At 43.5% G+C, this 19,882-nt stretch overlaps 3 protein-coding genes and 1 non-coding gene across 4 annotated transcripts; 3 read left to right on the forward strand and 1 right to left on the reverse strand.

The window, feature by feature from the left end:
• The first annotated feature begins 1,960 nt into the window (after positions 1–1,960).
• LOC104418878 (endoglucanase 24) lies at positions 1,961–5,527 on the forward strand. The gene is made up of 4 exons (XM_010030345.3): positions 1,961–2,466; positions 3,653–3,952; positions 4,257–4,418; positions 4,568–5,527. The coding sequence occupies exons 1-4, from the start codon at positions 2,035–2,037 to the stop codon at positions 5,177–5,179; spliced, it is 1,506 nt and encodes a 501-aa protein (XP_010028647.2). The 5' UTR covers positions 1,961–2,034; the 3' UTR covers positions 5,180–5,527.
• A 1,523-nt stretch (positions 5,528–7,050) lies between these two features.
• On the forward strand, positions 7,051–7,123 carry TRNAE-CUC. The gene has a single exon. It is a non-coding gene; the product is annotated as a tRNA-Glu (tRNA).
• A 972-nt stretch (positions 7,124–8,095) lies between these two features.
• On the forward strand, positions 8,096–10,791 carry LOC104418880 (fructose-bisphosphate aldolase 1, chloroplastic). Its single transcript, XM_010030346.3, has 6 exons — positions 8,096–8,399; positions 8,813–9,082; positions 9,269–9,378; positions 9,508–9,598; positions 9,821–10,090; positions 10,233–10,791. The coding sequence occupies exons 1-6, from the start codon at positions 8,223–8,225 to the stop codon at positions 10,509–10,511; spliced, it is 1,197 nt and encodes a 398-aa protein (XP_010028648.1). The 5' UTR covers positions 8,096–8,222; the 3' UTR covers positions 10,512–10,791.
• A 1,427-nt stretch (positions 10,792–12,218) lies between these two features.
• On the reverse strand, positions 12,219–15,456 carry LOC104418881 (B-box zinc finger protein 19). Its single transcript, XM_010030347.3, has 6 exons — positions 14,992–15,456; positions 14,640–14,736; positions 14,419–14,534; positions 14,073–14,306; positions 13,852–13,931; positions 12,219–13,165 (listed from the first exon to the last, which is right to left on the reverse strand). Exons 1-6 carry the CDS (start codon positions 15,082–15,084, stop codon positions 13,150–13,152), a joined length of 636 nt encoding a protein of 211 aa, XP_010028649.1. The 5' UTR covers positions 15,085–15,456; the 3' UTR covers positions 12,219–13,149.
• Between the last annotated feature and the right edge of the window lie 4,426 nt (positions 15,457–19,882).

Raw genomic sequence — 19,882 nt, forward strand, 5'->3', positions numbered from 1 at the left:
CATGGATAAGCCACCTAAAGTTCATCACGATGGGACTGGCCACGGAGTCACTCGCAATTGCAACTTGCAAGAAGATAGAATATTTTCCTTTTTTTGCGGCATGCAGAGGGATAAGGCTTGCAAAGATTACCATAATGCGCATCATGAACTTCACAGGGCAGGTCCTATTTCGAGTAACATTTCTCCTACATAGACACGAAAGGATTACTCCTAACGCAAATTAACCAAATTTGCCATGTAGAGGCTATCAAGAATGCTGCCCCATTTTAGAAGGAAGGCGTCCAATTCTTGATTTTTTAAACAACGTGAAAATAGGGATGACCCGAACTAGCAGAAAAACATGCCTGTTGTCCAGAAAACAAGGTGGATTATTACTTCATTTTATTTTATTTTTGCTAAAGTGGACAACTAGATAGAGTTGTATTCACAAAATAGGTAGATGTCTAAACTCTATTTGGATCAGGACTAATAACTAGAGACACTAAAACTACTCAGTTAATTTGAAATTCACATCAATTACACTCTCTCTCTTCTTTTTGACAAAAAGAACACATTTTATCACGAGATTACGAAAACGACCGACACGAAAATAATATCAGTACAGGAATTGACTAATCGATCCCCCAAATCTTTTGTTCCTCGTGCACACACTTCAACTCAACCATGGGCACTTAGAATGCACCTGATCCAGTTCACTTCCACTGGTTCATCCAACGGAAGCAAGTTGATGACAACACCGAAGGAAAGGAGGTTGGGGGCTCTTTAAGCTATCTTGGGACTGGAGGGAAGAATACTCCTTTTTCCTCCTTTAATATACTTATCTTCTCAGCGTGCACGACAATAGATGTGTCCACAGTCTCGGTGTAATCTTTTTATCTTTTTGAAGGAAGAAAAGAATGGAGGCTTGCTTCGCTTTATGTCCCGCTGTCTGATTTTATTCGCGCCAGTGTACTGTGTCCTTGCTTCTTAGCTCGTGATGCTTCAACAGTGTAGAAGACTCTTTGTTTCTTTGAGCGCAATTCAGTCATTATCAAGGCATTCTTAAGATCGCTCGAGAAGATGGACTCGTCACATGCGATGGCATGTTTCTCGAGTGCAGTCGAGTCTCCTATCTCCACCAGTTAATTTCTCACATGCCCAACTTCCAATATTTTAGCAAATTGAACGCAATATGGAATGCATATGTCAAAATATGGTTAAAACTTCAATGCGATTTCATTATTTGGTTTACGTGATCTGTGAAAGATTCCTAATGAGCAGAATGAACAACCTTTATATAATAAGATTTGCAATTAGTGCGTTCAACATTTCATAACATCCATATGTGTTTCTCTTCTGATTACCATAAAACTCCATTAATGGCTTTCTTTCTAGGTAAGTGGCTTGCCCTATGTATCTGGGGCATTCGCAGCGGTTTCCAGACGCTTTGCTTTGTCACTCGCGCATGCTATATTCAAACCCGGAAAAAAGAAAGAAATATAGATAAATGATCCCCGCGACACTTGCTAGACTTATTAACTAAATTAACTGTGCACGTCACATCACACCATATTGGGAGTCCATTCTCGTGGTCAATACGGGTGAAGTGAAGCAGTGTCCTAGAATGATCCCTGCGACACTTGCTAGACTTATTAACTAAATTAACGGCGCATGTAACATCACACCATATAGCAAGTCCATTCTCGCGGTCAATACGGGTGAAGTGAAGCCGTGTCCTAGACTACACGCCCAAATCTTAATCCACAAGATGGCGGAGCATTACTTCTCTGTCCATATACAATCCATACATTACATACACATCATCATGCATGTGAGGTTACTGACAAAATTCCACTGTCCACAGAAGCCGCAATCGCACGCACTCGCCACCCCACTCCACCAATCCTGTCCTCCCTCTCTCCCGTGAACTCTCTCTCTCTCTCTCTCTCTCTCTCTCTCTCGTCCCTCGCGTATAAAAAACATCGTCTTGAGACCATCCCAAGCATCACGTCCCCCAGACAACAAGCCACTCACGAGGAGCTAGTGTCAAACAAGATGACGCAGCGGCACTCCCTTTTCGCCATCGCTTCCCTCCTCCTCCTCCTGCTACTCGCAACCCATCTCCCACTTAACCGGGCGGCCGGTCATGACTATGCCGACGCGCTGTCCAAGTCCATCCTCTTCTTCGAGGGCCAGAGGTCCGGGTGGCTGCCGCCAGACCAGCGGATGGGTTGGCGCGCCACCTCGGGCCTCGGCGACGGGTGGACGCACCACATGGACCTGACCGGCGGGTACTACGATGCGGGCGACAACGTCAAGTTCAACTTCCCGATGGCCTTCACCGCGACCCTGCTGGCGTGGAGCGTGATCGAGTTCGGGGAGGTGATGCCCCCCGCCGAGCAGCGGAACGCTCTGGTGGCGGTCCGCTGGGGCACCGACTATCTCCTCAAGTCCATTTCTCAGCTGCCCAACCGGATATTCGTGCAGGTAACAATGGAGGCTATATGTCTTCTCTTACTTTCTTCATCGTTTGTACTCTTCATAAAAGCCATCTACACCGGGTCTTCTCGTCCTATCAGAATGCAGATATGCAAGATAACGTCCGACCCAATTTCTGCATTTTTCATGAAAAAAGAAAACGTACATTTCCATAGATTCGTTCGAGGACGGTTTGGAGGACAAAGCTAATCATAATAAAGGAGAAAACTTGTAGAGTTTTAGGTAAGGAAAGCTCAGTGCAAGCCCTACTTTTTCTCGAGATGTATAGCTTAGCGAGTTTAATAAGTGCAAAAGTCTCGACAACAATCAGTCGAATATTCGCCATTTCTTTTTGAGCCAACAAGACCCATCGTTTCATCACTCTTGTGCAAGTGGCCTGGTTCGGCTAATCGTTTAGGGAGAGGACAAGAATATGGTTGCCGCCTTTTCGCTCGTGACGAGTCACAGCTGATGGGTTTGTCTCGTGTGGGCACGCAAGTCCATCTTTTTCCTCAATCCTCCTCCCTGAAAATCTAGCAGCCTAGGAAGAAAATGCCGACACTTCTTGTTTTGTTTTCGATAAACTAATGGAGTTTGTTTCGGCGGAAAGAAGATGCCAACATAATTTTCGTGCGAGAAAATGCTAATGTCTTACTTCACGTGCATAAGACTCCGTGCTGCACCGCACATCATTAACAGGTGCAATATAAAAAGTGTTCAAGATGTAACCTTTTAACATCACCATCCACAAGCTTTATGTCTAATTGATCTCTTTTAAGGTCCATGATATGGTAAGTACTCCGTCCTGGAGATCGGACTTATTACGGATTGGATCGTTTGAATCAGATCCAGACCGTGTCCATGTCAGCTGCCATAAACCTCGGAAACTCCAAAACCGACGAGCTAATTTCTGTGCGAACATTCTTTAGACCCTTTTGGGAATGTGCAGAAGTTGTCCGACTCCAACCGTTACTCTCGTTTTCAGCTAGCAGGCAACAGACACTGAATGAGGCTGACTCGGGAAAAGTTAAAACACGCCTGGACCGCCTTTCTGGAGAAAATTTCGGTCCTCAATCTTACATTCAGTTCTCAGAGCAAAAACATTAATGATATTTCTAGGATCGATATCGCAACTTCAATAATAATGGTCACGGAATCAAGTACCAACTTTGATAATCGAGCCGTTTTGTTACAGGTCGGTGATCCAAACAGTGACCATGACTGCTGGGAAAGACCGGAGGACATGGACACAGCGAGAACAGCTTATGTCGTCGATGCCCCTAATCCAGCATCTGACGTTGCCGGGGAGACTGCAGCAGCTCTGGCAGCAGCATCCATGGCGTTCCGGTCATCAGACCCAGGATATTCCGAGACCCTCTTGAGAAATGCCATCAAGGCCTTCGATTACGCTGACACTCACAGGGGAGCTTACAGTGACAATGCCAACATCAAAGACGACGTTTGCCCATTTTACTGCGACTTCGACGGGTACCAGGTAATGCTAATGCTTCCCTAGTTATTAGATTATATGTTCACGGGGGACTTAGGGAAAATCCCAAGTTTGGTCTCGAATACTCAATGCACCAAGAACGACCATCCATCGGAAAGATAAAACATACTCTCATTTATTTATCCACACACTTTTAAGGATTATATTAGTTTTGACGCAGCAAAATGAATGAATTGCGTGCTTTGGTTTGTCCTCTGCTCGTGGTTGTCTATTAAGACTCTCGTAATCACGAGACTAAAAGTGATTAAGTTAAGTAATCTGGCTTTTGGACTTCGTCTGGCTGCAACAGGACGAGTTGCTGTGGGGTGCGGCGTGGCTCAGGAGGGCGACTCAGGACAATTTGTACCTCGATTACATCCAAAACAATGGTCAGACGCTCGGCGCCGAAGAGAATATCAACGAGTTCGGGTGGGACAACAAACACGCCGGTCTCAATGTGCTCGTCTCCAAGGTACATATGAACCCAAAATCTCCAATTTTCCGAACATCGAACCGCATTGAACCGCATTTCATATTCAGTGCTTAAATAGGCGACCTTACTAAGTGGGATTAGGCTTGGTTCTTTGTTGTAATATCGAAATAAATTCATACATTTTTCAGGAATTCCTGGAAGGCAGCATGTTCGCGCTCGAATCCTACAAGGCATCAGCCGACAGCTTCATGTGCACGCTCATCCCCGAATCATCGACCGCTTATCACATAGACCTCACTCCCGGTGGCCTCATCTACAAGCCCGGCGGCAGCAACCTCCAGCACTCGACCTCCATCTCGTTTCTCCTCCTCGTCTACGCCAACTACCTCGAGCGGACCTCGCAGTCTGCCAGCTGTGGCGGCATGACTGTGGGCCCAGCCGAGCTGCGGCAGCAGGCCAAGCGACAGGTCGACTACATCCTGGGCGACAACCCAAAGGGCATGTCTTACATGGTGGGCTACGGCGGGCAGTACCCGCAAAGGATCCACCACCGCGGGTCCTCTCTCCCGTCGATCAAAGACCGGCCCGATTCCATCGGGTGCAAGGAAGGATCGGTCTATTTCAATTCGCCATGGCCTAACCCGAACGTACTCGTCGGAGCCCTAGTGGGCGGACCCAGTGAGGACGATTCGTTCGAGGACGACAGGGCCGATTTCAGGAAGTCCGAGCCGACCACTTACATCAACGCGCCATTCGTTGGCGTGCTTGCATATTTTGCAGCCAACCCAAATCTCAGCTGATGAAGAGACTTAGAGGAAGAGCTCAACTTTAGGAGCTCCTTTCTTTTGCAGGAATAGTACAGGGTTATGGGAAATTATACAGGTCTCTCATCTTGGGCATACCAGAGAAGGAAGAGGCCATTTCCCTTTCGCCTTTTTGTAGAATCGTTTTTAGGACTAGGAGAGTGTTCTGCATCGGTTCTGTTTCCTTTATCTCGTTTGAAATTCAGCCTTACTTGTCATTGAGGCACAAAGCTTCAAAGCAAGATTAGCGGACAACAGGCATGTCCCGTTTCTCATGTCTCTGTCATGAGACCCTTGTTATCATTTGCATTTGATATAAGTGAAGGTGATTGCAAGTGAAAAAAATCGTTGGAGTAGCTTTTCTCAATGGAAAAATACCAATTTAGTCATAAATCTATTACACTGGTACCAATTTAATAGTCTCAAACTTTTTTGCAATTGTATCAATTCATTCCATGCAGTCAATTTAAGTCGAAAATTACTGATGTGGGCACTAGCGATATTATGTAGCATGATCAATCCTCGCATCGACAAATTTTATAATTTTTAAATATCTTTAAAAAAAAAATTCCCTCTTTTCTTTTCTTTTTTTTTTTTTTTTTCTATTCATTGTTGGCCAACAAGGTCACCAGCCGACCATCATCGGCTATAGATGAAGGTGCGGAGGCCCTCACTCGTGGTAACTGAGGGCCGCAATGCTCTTGCCCAGATCCAAGCTAGGGCATCGCGCCCTCGCTTGCCATGAGCAAGGGCATCGCGCCCTTGCTAGTGGCCAGTAGGGGTAACCGGTATAATTCAGTCCAATAAAATTGATTACTTAGCCAAAAAAAATAAATTAAAAATACTAGATTTGTTACTATTTTATAGATAATTTCTATTTTAAAAGAAATTTTAAAAATATTTTAAAAAAGAGTTAGTTCGGTCCAATTCAATCTGCCCCCCACCTTGAAACTAGGAACCAAACCAAAAATCACGGTTCCATTTTTTTTAGAACTGAGAATAGGACCGATGCTTTCGAGAACCAAACCAAACTGGCAGGTTCGGTCTGGTCCGATCCAATCTAAGTGATTCTTAATTCAATTGATCTGATATGCTCACCTCTAGTGGTTGGCAAGCGCGCAGAGCCCCTCACCCATACTAGCCTACGGCCAGTGACCTTATCTGCTAACAATGTGCAGAAAAAGAAAAAAGAAAGAAAAAAATTTAAAAGTTCTGAAAAAATATCAAAAATTATAAAAAAATTTTCACGTCAGCACCGGTAATGATATATAGGACAACCAAGTCCATGTCAACAATTTCCGACTTAAATTGGCCAAATAAAATAAATTGGTGTCAATGCGAAAATGTTTGTGACTAAATTGATCAAATTAAAAGATTTAAGATTAAATTAGTATCAATGCAATAGGTTGAGAAATATTTGGTATTTTGCTCCTTTTCTCCAAGGGAGTGTGGTGGTAGGACTCGAGCTGCTAAGCTCAAACTGGGCAAGACTTTTCATGCGATTCTTTCATAGCTTAAGAGTTTGTGTACAAAATAATAATTTAACCGCCAACAGGGGGATGTCACACGAAAGATTTTTGTACGGGCGTCGGCTTTGGTGGGGAGGCCCCCCGCGGGAGGGCTCCGCAGAAGCAAGCAGCATCAATTGTCGGCCAGCCTAGGACCTCGCCGTAAGTTCTCACGCCAAAATTCTAATTTTGATCGGGTTGTTTTCCTTACTCAATAGCTTCAGGCAACATTTCACTGGTCTCGACACCTGGTCGGTCACTCCTCCATCTCCTGCTCTAGAAAGGCGGAGTAGGCCAGTGCATGAGGTGTTTATTTCTCTATTTGTTTATAATAAATAGGTTCGCTTACGAGTCTCAGCATCCGTTGTAGTCTAGTTGGTTAGGATACTCGGCTCTCACCCGAGAGACCCGGGTTCAAGTCCCGGCAACGGAAATTTTTTTCCTTTTCCCGTTTACGACATCATGTAACCTGTTTCTTCACATGCCAACGATGCGATGATCTCTTCATAGACCCCACCATCTCGGTCTCCCTAAGCCTCATCCTACGTGACAATCTATGGCTGATTCAGTCTCTTTTTGGACATGGTACTTTAAGCTCGAGCTTACCGATCCTCAAACCTTACGCGACTCTATGGAAAGGAGCTCGAATTCGTGCTGAAAGTGTGAAGAAGCAATAGGTTTTTTGGGTAGAGAGACGCAAGAGTTTCTAATAAGTGAGCTTTGGAAAGTAATGGAAGATCTCTCTAAGGCCCTCCTTCAACACCTTCTGCTTCCATCATTTTCTCTCCTTTTCCTCCTTCAAGCTTGCATCATAAACCATGACGAGCTGAGTGGGGCCAGCAGAAGGTCAACTGACCGGACCGGGGAGATCGCAGACGTCCACGTGGCGAAAAAAATATCGCCTCCGATCACGTGTCGAATCCGGAGCTGGCGAGCCGTGGCCGTCCACGAGCAGATCCCCAATTCACCCCAAATCTTCTGGGGTTAAACCAAAGCCATCAATCAGCGAGATGAAAGAAAACAACAAAAGGGAGATGAACGGGAGAAAATTGAAGCCTCACATTCACTTTCCAGAAAGAATCTCCTCTCAAACGGACAAATTACACAGAGCCGAGATGGCCTCATTTTGGTGAACATACGACAGCAGTTTGTCCAATTCTCCAAACAGCGAGTAGGGAAAAGAACAAAGGTATCAGACCATTTTGAGGTCTTCAATTATAATAAATAAAAAAAATGACTTCTTTTAAGAGGTTATTATTGAACTTCTCATCTGAGCCACTTGATGCGAGCCCCGCCAAGTAAGCAAAGGTTATCATCCATGTGGCAGGGCTCGATTGGGCGGTGCACCGCAGCCTCAAACGGGACATCTAAGGAAATACGCTCCAGCAATTATATAAGAGATCAGCAGAGGGTGTGTGCATGTGTGGTTAAGAGAGGCTAAAGAGGGAGGGAGAAGCTTTGAGAAGAGATAAGGTAACACAGTTTTTGCTTGCCGGGCTGTGCTCGAGTTTGGCCTTTGCAAGCGAAAAACAATGGCCTCGGCTTCTCTCCTCAAGTCATCTCCCGTGCTCGACAAGTCGGAGTTTGTGAAGGGCACGCAGACTCTCCGCACCCCGTCTCTCGCCGCCGTCCGCTACCACCCCACCACCGCCCCCTCCGCTCTCGTCGTCAAAGCCAGTGCCTATGCTGATGAGCTCGTCAAGACTGCGGTACGTGGTCCGCCCATATCCTTCATTACTTCAAAGATAATCCCAAGTGCATGAGTGAGTAATGTAACTTGCGAGAGTTCATACACCGTGATGGTAAAGCCTAGAGAATATGAATAGTCACTTTAGACATTCAAACTTTAGCAAAGTGATTGCACAACTCATTCAGAATACAGTAATGCAACTTTCTGTCATGTCGAATTCTGTAACTCAATGAATCTACCAAAACATGGATTGGAAGGCAGCCAGAAACAAGAATGCTAGTATCGATGAAGTCGGTGAAGTAGAAAGTATGCACGAAAATATAGATACAATAACAAGTGAGATAACGAAGATATAATTACTGACCAAAAAAAAAACAAAGATATAATTTAACGGCCCTGTTCTTTCTTGATGGGGGATGATCATCATATCAGAAAACAGTTGCATCACCCGGGAGAGGAATCCTGGCCATGGACGAGTCAAACGCAACCTGCGGGAAGCGTTTGGCGTCGATCGGGCTAGAGAACACCGAGGCCAACCGCCAGGCCTACAGGACACTCCTGGTCAGTGCTCCGGGGCTTGGCCAGTACATCTCTGGTGCTATCCTCTTCGAGGAGACTCTCTACCAATCCACCACCGACGGCCGCAAGATGGTCGACGTCCTCGTTGAGCAGAACATTGTCCCTGGTATTAAAGTCGACAAGGTAAGTCCCTGTTTACACTGATTTCAGTTAAAAAGTGAGGCAATAACTGATATGTTTCCATAGTCTTTGCTGCATCAAATTGTTAGCTAGTTCATGTTGAAAAAGGCTCATTTTAACATGTAAATTTTGGTGTCTTGATTATTCTCAAAAATAACGTAAGATGTGTATGCCTTTTGCGGACAACAGGGTTTGGTGCCTTTGGCTGGGTCCAACGACGAGTCCTGGTGCCAAGGGCTCGATGGATTAGCATCCCGCACGGCTGCTTACTACCAGCAGGGTGCACGCTTTGCTAAATGGTACGAGGACATTCCTCTTACTCTTACATGTTTCTGAATTTAGACTAATATATCATGTCACTTAGTTCCATTGTCTCCGATTAATTGAAAACTCCATAAATCAATTAACTCCAGAGACGAAATCTGCAGGAGAACTGTGGTGAGCATCCCCAATGGCCCATCTGCCCTGGCCGTGAAGGAAGCCGCCTGGGGTCTTGCCCGCTACGCTGCCATTTGCCAAGTAAGTCGCAGATTATCCCAAACCGGTTCACTTAATAGACATGGTCAGCTATCTGGTCAGCTCGCCAGCCAGCCAGCCAATTGATGCGATAATGAGATAAATAGTCGATGTGTGCATTTGTTGTTCGGCTGTCTGTCTTCACCATCAGATGCATGGGATAAGATTTGGTTGGACGACGGTCAATTTACTGACGACATTTGTGTGACTGACGATGATGCATAGGACAATGGATTGACCCCAATAGTGGAGCCGGAGATCTTGCTGGATGGAGAGCACGGGATCGAGAGGACATTCGAGGTGGCCCTGAAGGTGTGGGCGGAGGTGTTCTACTACATGGCTGAGAACAATGTACTGTTCGAGGGCATCCTCTTGAAACCCAGCATGGTCACTCCCGGCGCTGAGTGCAAAGAGAGGGCCACTCCCCAGCAAGTCGCCGAGTACACCCTCAAGCTCCTCCACCGCAGGATCCCGCCTGCCGTTCCCGGAATCATGGCAAGTCCTCTCCTAGTTTCCTAGTTTCCTAGTTGAAGTCATTCGCTTATTGATCGTCTTCATGTTCTACAATAAGCGCTTAGGACATATGAGTCCGAGGAATCTTTGATTACAAGTAACGGTTGTCTTTTGAATTGAGCAGTTCTTGTCTGGTGGGCAATCCGAGGTCGAAGCAACCCTGAACCTGAACGCGATGAACCAGTCCCCGAACCCATGGCACGTGTCCTTCTCCTACGCTAGAGCCCTCCAGAACACCTGCTTGAAGACGTGGGGAGGCAGGCCCGAGAACGTGAAGGCCGCTCAGGATACGCTCCTGGTCCGTGCCAAGGCCAACTCCCTCGCCCAGCTCGGCAAGTACACCGGTGAAGGCGAGTCTGAGGAGGCCAAGAAGGGAATGTTCGTCAAGGGATACGTGTACTAAGGCGATGCACTGAAACTCCATGAGCTCAGAAGATGATCACAGGTTTAGTTATGATAATGATGGTGGCGGATGGAGCATTGGAAGCTATGAAGAAGTAGAACAGCTAATTCCTCCCTCCCTCCCTCTCTCTCTCTCTCTCTCTCTCTCTCCAATCTGTCGAATCTCCGTGTCATATATATGATTATACATGCATGGTGACTTTTTGTTTGTTGATGGTCTGGCACTCTTTAGTTGCTTAATAAAACATCTTGATGACGAGATCTCTGTACTTCTGGATTTATGAGTATGTCCAGTAGCCTTTTCTTCTTCAGAGAGTTATGGCTGCTCATTTGCAGCTCGGTGAAGAATCATTTCTTCATCCTAGAAAGAAACTCAAACTGCATGAAACTGAAGGGAGTTAATTATTGGTCAATTAAAGCATAACTTGCTACTAGTCAGAATCTTAAGTAAATCTGCGAGCCTCGTTTGATCGAGCTCAATTTAGAGACGATTGATTCCGGTTATGGACCTGTAAGTACACTGTACACATGTAACTCAGATTTGCATTTAAACTACTCATTACCAGCACTCCGCAAGAACACAGGAAAGTTCAACCTTGCATCCTCGTGCATCAATAATCTGAAAGAACTAGAGTTTTCACAATCATTCAACAGTGGCATGACTGTTCAGTTGTTTTACATTAAAAAAAAAAAAATTGCCCGTTTTACCGCAACACAAATGTTCATATAAACTCAATATGGATAGTTGGATATTGTTCCACGAGTATAAATGTTAAGAAAAGGATTCTGTCCAATCAATTGCAGATGGATTCAAAGCCAACAATGGCAGTGGGATTCATCTGATATAACCGCTAGGCACGCGGATGCACGGACTTTCACTCAGTACAGCTTAACATAATTATGGAAGGAGAGATTGGTAAGTGTTACGTTATACTTATGGTGAACATAAGTGTTACCTAATAATTATTAAAATATTAAAACCCAATGACTGAACGTATTACAGCCGCCCTAAATACAGAAATTATTGAGGGTAGATTAGAAGAAGAAAATATCAGATGTAAAAACTCGAATATCTTAAGTAACACACGCAAGTCTATAGAACTTGAAATGTTTAAAGGAAAAGACTAAATCCTTGTCTCAGTAACAAGCAGCATGAGAGTGCCCGCCCAGATTCTGCAGCTGTAGAGTAGAATGAGGATGGATTAAAAGCTTAACTTCTTTCTCGGTCTTTGGCATTAATGAATTGCCCATTACGCAATTATAGATGATCAGCCACGGGCCCACAGGAAATAAGAGTGGTCACTTGTATTGGTTTCTTTTTCCGAAACTCTTCCACAATAAAACTGACAAACATATCCACCCTCTAACCTCAACCGCGTAGCCTCACACGCTACCTTTTTTTCACCTTATCATAGGTCCACAAACATTTCTCCTGAGATGCCCAAGGAAACTTTTAGTTCTGACCATATATTTGAGACAGGTCCCGTAGGACCAATATACGAGGCAGACCGGACACAACTCATCATCAAATCAACTTGGGACATCAAAAGTAAAGAATCTATTGAAACTTCAAAATCAGAAGATAAAATTGTTGAACATACTCATGATCGTCTAGCATCTTTTTCGTTTTTTTTTCCCATGTCAACAAGTAAACTTTTAGCGTGAAAAAAGTGTATTAAAGGTCAAGCTACCTTTGCACAAGCTTATGTTCTCATAATTTCAAGACAGGTGCATAATAAACTTAAAAAGCAATAACATCAGACATCTAATGCTTAATGCATCCTCTTGACTGTTTTTCTCCCCTCAGTCTGAACTGTGACTGAATGGCACCAGCAACCTGACCAAACTAGACCTTAAAATGAAGAGAATTGATATGGTTTCACATCGAAGTTTGCATGACTTCCAGCTCTAAGCAAATTGCTTCAACACCTCAGCATTAAGAATGGGTGGAAACAGAATTTACAATCTACTGTCCATTTAAAATGGCATTATACTTCACAAACTAACCTGATTCAAAATGAATCTTCGCCATCCAATTAGAAAATTCACTTCATTCCCTGGCAATTTATCTATTGTCCGTGCAAAAACTGATGAAAGCTACGCCAATCCTTAAGTTTATGCAAGGTGAAGGAATCAAAAGAGTAGTAAAAGTTTTCTGCAATTTAATATTCAACATCCCATCAATTCCTTCTAGGATAACTCTCATATTATCCCTTGAAAAAGAGACATAGGCCCCACGCCAACTGAAACAAGCATGATAGACAAAACACAAGTTTCAGAGAAAAATCTCTTGCCAGATGAGTACCTAAAAGTGGATGCTAAACAATCAGTCGACTAAATGTGTTTGCTACTTGCTCTTGGATGCCAAAAGTTATTCTATCATCACAGAGTGTCCATTAAAAATGAAGCTGACAAAAGCCACCATGTACCAAGAGTTGATTCTGTTGACTAGGTTGTAGCACATTAGAACATTCTGTGACACATCAGAATCGTCTGAAATCCCTTCTCTCACCATAACACAAGCATCCTTATTCCTTCAGAAAGTTAAGTGAATCTCCCAGCTAAAAGAGCAGAGATGGTGAGCAGGACAAGCAGGCGATTACAGTGCAGATGCTGCCCCAACAAGCTACAAAAGTTTTTCATGTGCTTTGCTTCCTGTCATAATGCAGCGAAAGCAAGGAAGAGTCAGTCTGAGTGGCAAGAGTAAATAAAGGTACCAAGGGTTTCCGTGGAACCAAGGTCGTTGCCTTCTTTAACTAAACCCATCCGCCCATCCTGGATGTACATTGCATATTTACATATGGACAAGATAGCAACTCTGATTATGCGTCAGATTGCTGACTACTTTGCTCAAATAATCAACTTTTAGTGCACCCAGAATAACTAGCTTTATTGGGATTTGCAAACTTAACAATCGGATATGAATTATTGGCAGGAGCGGATTACCATTGAAAGACAATGGTTCTAAATTGAACCATCATCTGACCTAATTACAAAAACTACATTTTTTGTTGTTAAATTTTGACTAATTTGCCATCCTGCATATCGTAGGGCTATCTCACTTAAGTGCCCCACGTATCTGTTATAAAATGAATGTTGAATACACTGGATGTTATATAATCTTTAAGCATTGTTTATCTTATGTCGAAGTTAAATTGGACTTATCCAAAAACTAATGGCATCTCTTAGAAAAAACAACATCCTAGCACGGTGAGTCCATTGGGATAGAAATTTCTCCAGGAACTGAAAACAACTGTTGGATTCCCAGAGCATTGAATCTAGAAACTTACAAAAATAAAAGGTGGGGAAGGGAGAAAATTACAGAGCACACATTTGCTTACATCTCAGGCTGTCTATCAAATGATCCAACAGGAACAACACCGGCAGATTCAAGATTAGAGCCATTTGTTACGTCCATATCCTGTTCCATCAGTTGAGAAAGACAACTTTAAGTGAAGAAATCAGATTTCACAACATGCAGAGAGGAGATTATCTCACATAAATCAACCTAAAAGAACAAAGGACCATGGGGGGCCAGCAATGATCGCAATAAACTGCATACCTCGTTCATTGAAGTCTGCCCTTTAGTCCTTTGAGGCCGAGAATTGAGATCAATCATTTTGTCCTGCATCTTGCCTTCTCCGCTAGAAATAGCATCTCCGACAGGTACTGGAGATGCCCTGTGATTCTGCTGGACCTCTTTCATTGCAAGCTTATGTGGCTGATCTTTCTCCCTCTTCACCTCATTCTGATTAGGCGTTTGCGATTCTAATCGACCAGGTTTATCCCCAGGAAACTACAGAAGCAGCAAAAGATTATGAAAAATCCGAGCGGCTTTGCACGAACAAATTCACAAACCCTCCTCCCTCTCTCTCTCTCTCTCTCTCTCTAATGGAAAAGAGACAAACCTCGACTCTCTGCCTCAGTAAGAGATATCTCCCATGGGTTCTCTTGCCGCCAACATGCACGAGCATGTCGCATTGCAGGCAGAGGGAACTACCATCTATCTCACAGTAAAAGAAGGCTACACAGATTGTGTCCAAAACAGACAGTAAATTGAAAACCTCAAGTCAGGAAGAGGAAAACAAACACAACAACAACAAAAAAAGAAACAGTAACACCTTCATACCGGGGGCATTCTCACATATATCGCAACGCTGGACCTCACTAGGATCGGCGAGCCCGACGCGCACATGCCGACTCGCCAGCTTGTTGCACAGATGAACCTGCAACGCCAATGCACAGCAATTGACACTTTGGGTGAACATCAAGGCCGTTCACCAATTCTACAGGGAAAACACAAGATCATCCATCGCACACGAACAAGCATAAGTCTACTAATCAGACGATCGCGATTCCCGGACGTGATCACGAGAGACCCGACAAATCAATCTCATGCGCGCTCATCGCAACAGAAAAATCGTCGCGCACTGGATGCAAGAAAGAATCCGCACGGACGACGACCGAAACGAAACGGGGACCTTCTCGTCGCAAGCGCGGCACAGAGCGGCCTCGTCGGCGGCGCAGAAGAAGATCGCGGCAGCATTCTCGCACACGTCGCAGATCGTCCGCATCTTTTTCCTTCCCTATTCGTCGTCGTCGTCGTCGTCGTCGTCGTCGAAATCTCTTGTTCCGGCAAAGCAATCCGATTCCTCTCTACGGGCTAATCCGGTCCATCATCGGCATCGGCATCGTCATCGGCATCGGCATCTCCATCTCCTCCTCCGCCTCCTTTTCATTTGTCGGCCCCTCTCCGGTTCGGCAGAGACACCGCAAAGAGAGAGAGAGAGAGAAAAAGAAAGAAAGAGAGAGGGGAAAGATGGCAGTGCTGCTGCAGTGGAGTTTCTTTTCTTATTCGAAAAAGTCGAGATGATGGAGAACGTCACTCGCTCCCCACCCCTTTTAAGCTCCCACGAGCACTTTGCCGTGTGCCCGATACGTGAAATCCGAAACATTAAAATGAGCTCGCGAGGTTTCTTATCCAAACATCGCTCGTGCGCCCGACGAGCCTTAAAAGCGAACCGGAAATGAGGTCGGGTTCGGACAGTCATGTGCTTTCCCGCTACGACCGCTCGTTCGCAGCCACGAGCTTCCCCCCCGAACAAAAGGTTTGGTGTTTCGGCTCAACGCCAGCCACCAGTTCCATATCTACCATGTACCCCTCTTTGCTTTTCCTTCCCGTTCCTTCCTTCGCCATCTTAGAGAGCATTCAATGACATGTGTGACGTATTCACGTGAATCGAATTTTCATCGATCTGTACTTGAAACAGGTTCGATGGGTTTCTACTTTTCGAGAATGTCCTCTTTAGAACTCGAGTGACCGAACAAAGGCCGCCTCCATTAAGGCCGTATGACATGATTATGTGGGCCGGCTCGGATATTGTCCTTCCCCATCCGACTTGACGCTCTGAATGAGGTTAAGGGTCCGTGAGGATCGGCCCAAGGTCCGCCTGATGTTGGAGGCCAGTTGGCCGATCTCAGTACACAAAGGCCGGGCAATCAACTAATCAAACTTAAAGAGGGACAAGTGTCCCAAAACTTGCCAAGAAAATGCAATTAAGTCATAAAAACTTGCAAAAAATACGATTAAGTTTTAAAACTTGTCACGAAATGCAATTGAGTCATAAAATTTTAAAAAAATACATTCAAATCTCAAAACTTGTCAAATCGATCCAATCAAATATTTCATTTAATTGCACTTTTTGAAAATTTTAAGATACGATTATACTTTCATAACAAGTTTTATGACTTGATTGTCCTTTTTGAAAATTTTAGGATCAATTATGCTTTCACAATAAGTTTTATAACTTAATTACATTTTTTTAAAGTATTATGATCAAATTATATTTTCATGATAATTTTGCGACTTTCAATACACTTATCCCTACTCTAAATGGACATAAGTAACTGAATTCGGCTTCAAAACTCACTATGATGATTTTGTGCCTGGTGCTTCAGCTTTCTCTTCCAAGTGAGTCTTTTTGGGCTAACAAAAAATTGGACCACAATGGGCCAAGGCTCAGTTACTTGAGTTTGGACTAAATGGGCCGGAAGATGACGAAAGGACCGTCTGAAAAATCCTAATTCATCTTTCCGACTAGAGAGGTTTGTCTCTTCCAGAGGTAAGTATCCTTTTACCTCCTTCGTCCTCCGTCAATCGTGCTCGCCAAGCTCAGCTTTTTACTGTAGCTCGAAACTTTAGCAATGATTAAATTAAAAGCAAAGCGCTTCCACCAAAGCTGCGCCATCGCATGTGATCCACCGATGCCAAAACCTGTCATCTCGCCTCCCTTTTTTCTCCCCCTTGAACCTCAAGTAATGCTTTTGAGCCTATGGATTGGCCCCGACCATGCGCCATAACCGAGCTCTCGCTGGTCTATCATCGTCCTCCTCTTTTCCCGTCATCTCTCTCGAGATCCGCAAATTTTACCTGAGGAACGCCTTTAAGTTCTAATGTAGACATCAAACTTAAGTAGGAGGTTGAGAAATAAGGGGCTTTTGTTATTTTAAGTTACCAGAGATTCTTACAGATTCTTACAGATTCTTACAGAGTTCATCTTCTTTTCTTACCTTGAAGGCAATTCCTAAATCTAGGAGATAAATAGGCATTTTCAAATTTACCTCTCAAGAGCATGACATGTCGTAGAATGAAATTTCGATTGCTAAGATGTTCATTTTCCTCTTTTTGTCTATTTTTCTGACCGTGAGATTTGAACTATTTACAGCTCTTTCTTTGCTATGACTCGGACCTCTATTACTTGATATACTTGGTAAGATGGACTAAATAAATTGAAAGAATAATTACGAACATCATCACCATTGCGCGTTCGCGTTCTTTTCATATATTTTTTCATGATGCCCTCTCAAATAAGGAAAATCTGTAATTTTTAATGTATCTCCTGTTTAATGGTTGATTTTTCGGAAAATCGAGATATTCTTTGCTAAACATACTTAATTATAAAAAAAAACTCGGGATGCTCCATTACCTGTTAGCACTCGCCAGGAGGACAAATGGTATCCATATAATAATTACTCCGCGTGCGGCATTGAAATCGAAATGTGCCATCTTTGACTTTTGATGTCGCCACCGTCCGAATTCGTGCGGTCCATGTTAACGTTAGCACTTAGAATGCCCTCCCATCATTGCACAGCGCCGCGAATTCCTCAAGTTGACCGACGATTAATTGAAAAACGGAGTGCCCTTGCTGTTAGGCACTGAATAATAATACATCTCGCGATATAATACCGACTAAACAATTTCCGGTATGGAACTACAAATCAATAAAATCAACATCAGAATCGCATGGCAGAATTTAAGGATGGGTTTCGAAAATCAGACCTGTTTTCATTGAACAATCAAGAGGCGGTTGAGGTAGGTGAGCTCATGATCATGTTTGATGGTAACGGATAGCAGATTCCACTAGGTGAAGACTAATTCTGATAAGTAGGTAAAATTAGCAAAAAAACTAGGTCAAATACGGCATCTTCTGCTTAGATCGCGAATAATGTCATAAAAAACTTTGGGTTGAGCTCAACACCTTAATAGCGCAAAGACAAGCATGTGAAACAAACCATTTGGACGACGACATTGGAATGTAGAGAGCACTTTATCCATTTCCTTCTTAGAAAAGAAAAAAAAAAAGAATCACAAAAATCCCAAGAGAATCGACCTTTCGTGAATCGCCTGAATTTTCTGCCTTTTCCCACCGGCCGACTCATGGCCAGCGGTTGGTCTTACCGGTCAGACCGGCGCAAGTACTCGCAATCACTGCCTCCCTCGTTAGAAAATAACAATGATGTGATTACACTACCGCTCGTTAATTATTGCAAAGGTGAACCCGTGATCTAAGCTATTAAAACTGTCTCTTCTCTTTCGTACTAGGAATGAACTTTTCACACGCTTTCGTGACTTCCATCGAACCCTCATTTCGTAAAAACCGACAAGATATAGGCGGCTAGCTAATGCAAATCGGTGTAGTCATATCAGTAGATAACTTCTTTTATGGCGAGGAAACTCACCTTAAGCTATTAAAACTGTCTCTTCATGGTAGGAATGAACGTTAAAAAGACGTTTCCCTTTTCCCTTTTCCACACGCTCTCGTGACTTCCATCGAACCCGCATTTCGTAAAAAACCGACAAGATATGGGCGGGTAGCTAATGCAAATTGGTGTTGTCACATTAGTAGATAACTTCTTCTATGAAGAGGAAACTCACCTTAAACAGAAAATTTTCAAGGCTATGATAGGGAAAAATATCAAGATAGTTATAGAGTTATTGCATTGATATTAATTCAGTTTTAAATATTTTAATTAGACTAATTTAATTCTAATTTTTTTTGTATTTGTGCCATTTAAAGTTCATTCGACTAATTTAGGCTAAAAACCACTGATGTATACATTATTCGTTCTACATTGCGCGAACAACACTAACGTTGAACCACCGGCCGCGGTGGCTCTACTGGTTAAGACTCTACTGATCCTCAACGAAGAGGTGAAGGGTTCAAAATCCGAGGAGGCGCTAGGTGTATTAAGTGTGACTCAGGGGTGGTGGGTCATCCTGCTTAAGTGTCACCTGGGGTTTACGGCGCGGCTGTCGGCTGCAAGCCGATTCCTCCAAAGAAAAAAAAAAAAAAAAAAAAAAAAAAAAAAACACTAACGTTGATAATTTTAAATAATATTATGATTATTTCATATATTTTTTTTTTTTTTTGGGGGCCCGAAGGCACAAGAGTTAGGAAGAGTCACTGGCCTACCCTCGCTAGTACTACTAGGCAAGGGCCGTAATGCCCTTGCTTGATCTGAGCATCATGGCCCCACCTAGGATTAGAGAGGGTTGCGACACACTCACTTGCCCCAAATTTGACAAGGGCATCATGGCCTTTGCCCAATGCCAGAGATGGTCAACATGTGACTCTTGCTGGACCTTAGCCCTCCGAAAAAAAATAAACAAAATAAAAAAGAAAGAAAACCATATAAATTACATAAAATTTAAAATATTATTTGAAAATATTAATTTTAGCGTCGGTTAATACCATATAAAATTGCTAACATTTACGTTAACAATCTCCAAATAAAATTAAATGAATGGACTTAACTGCATAAATGCAAAGGATTTATAACTAGATCAATTGAAAAGTTTATGACTGTATTTATATCAATATTAAAAAATTTAAAACTTTTTTGATACTTGCCTCCTACGAAATATTACGCGGCATTCATGGATTTAATGAGGCGTGGGACAGGAATTTGTTTTGGTAGCCAAACTTTTTTCTATTTCCGCATCAATGAATTTGATCTGTCATCTTCACTTTTAAACGATAGGAGAAAGAAGGTAAGAGTTAAGTGCAGTTGGTGATCTAAGCTCAACCATCG

Source organism: Eucalyptus grandis, chromosome 9 (assembly GCF_016545825.1).
Source record: "Eucalyptus grandis isolate ANBG69807.140 chromosome 9, ASM1654582v1, whole genome shotgun sequence".
Lineage (NCBI taxonomy): Eukaryota > Viridiplantae > Streptophyta > Magnoliopsida > Myrtales > Myrtaceae > Eucalyptus > Eucalyptus grandis.

Excerpts from the sequence above, each read along its gene's own strand:
- LOC104418881 (XM_010030347.3), bottom strand. The coding sequence starts at position 15,084 with ATGCGGACGATCTGCGACGTGTGCGAGAATGCTGCCGCGATCTTCTTC. Across the intron at positions 14,535-14,639 it reads TATATGTGAGAATGCCCCCG|CCTTCTTTTACTGTGAGATA; the intron begins GTATGAAGGTGT and ends CAATCTGTGTAG. Across the intron at positions 14,307-14,418 it reads TACTGAGGCAGAGAGTCGAG|TTTCCTGGGGATAAACCTGG; the intron begins GTTTGTCTCTTT and ends CTGCTTCTGTAG.
- LOC104418878 (XM_010030345.3), top strand. The coding sequence starts at position 2,035 with ATGACGCAGCGGCACTCCCTTTTCGCCATCGCTTCCCTCCTCCTCCTC. Across the intron at positions 2,467-3,652 it reads CCAACCGGATATTCGTGCAG|GTCGGTGATCCAAACAGTGA; the intron begins GTAACAATGGAG and ends GTTTTGTTACAG. Across the intron at positions 4,419-4,567 it reads TCAATGTGCTCGTCTCCAAG|GAATTCCTGGAAGGCAGCAT; the intron begins GTACATATGAAC and ends TACATTTTTCAG.
- LOC104418880 (XM_010030346.3), top strand. The coding sequence starts at position 8,223 with ATGGCCTCGGCTTCTCTCCTCAAGTCATCTCCCGTGCTCGACAAGTCG. Across the intron at positions 9,083-9,268 it reads CTGGTATTAAAGTCGACAAG|GGTTTGGTGCCTTTGGCTGG; the intron begins GTAAGTCCCTGT and ends TGCGGACAACAG. Across the intron at positions 9,379-9,507 it reads GGTGCACGCTTTGCTAAATG|GAGAACTGTGGTGAGCATCC; the intron begins GTACGAGGACAT and ends CGAAATCTGCAG.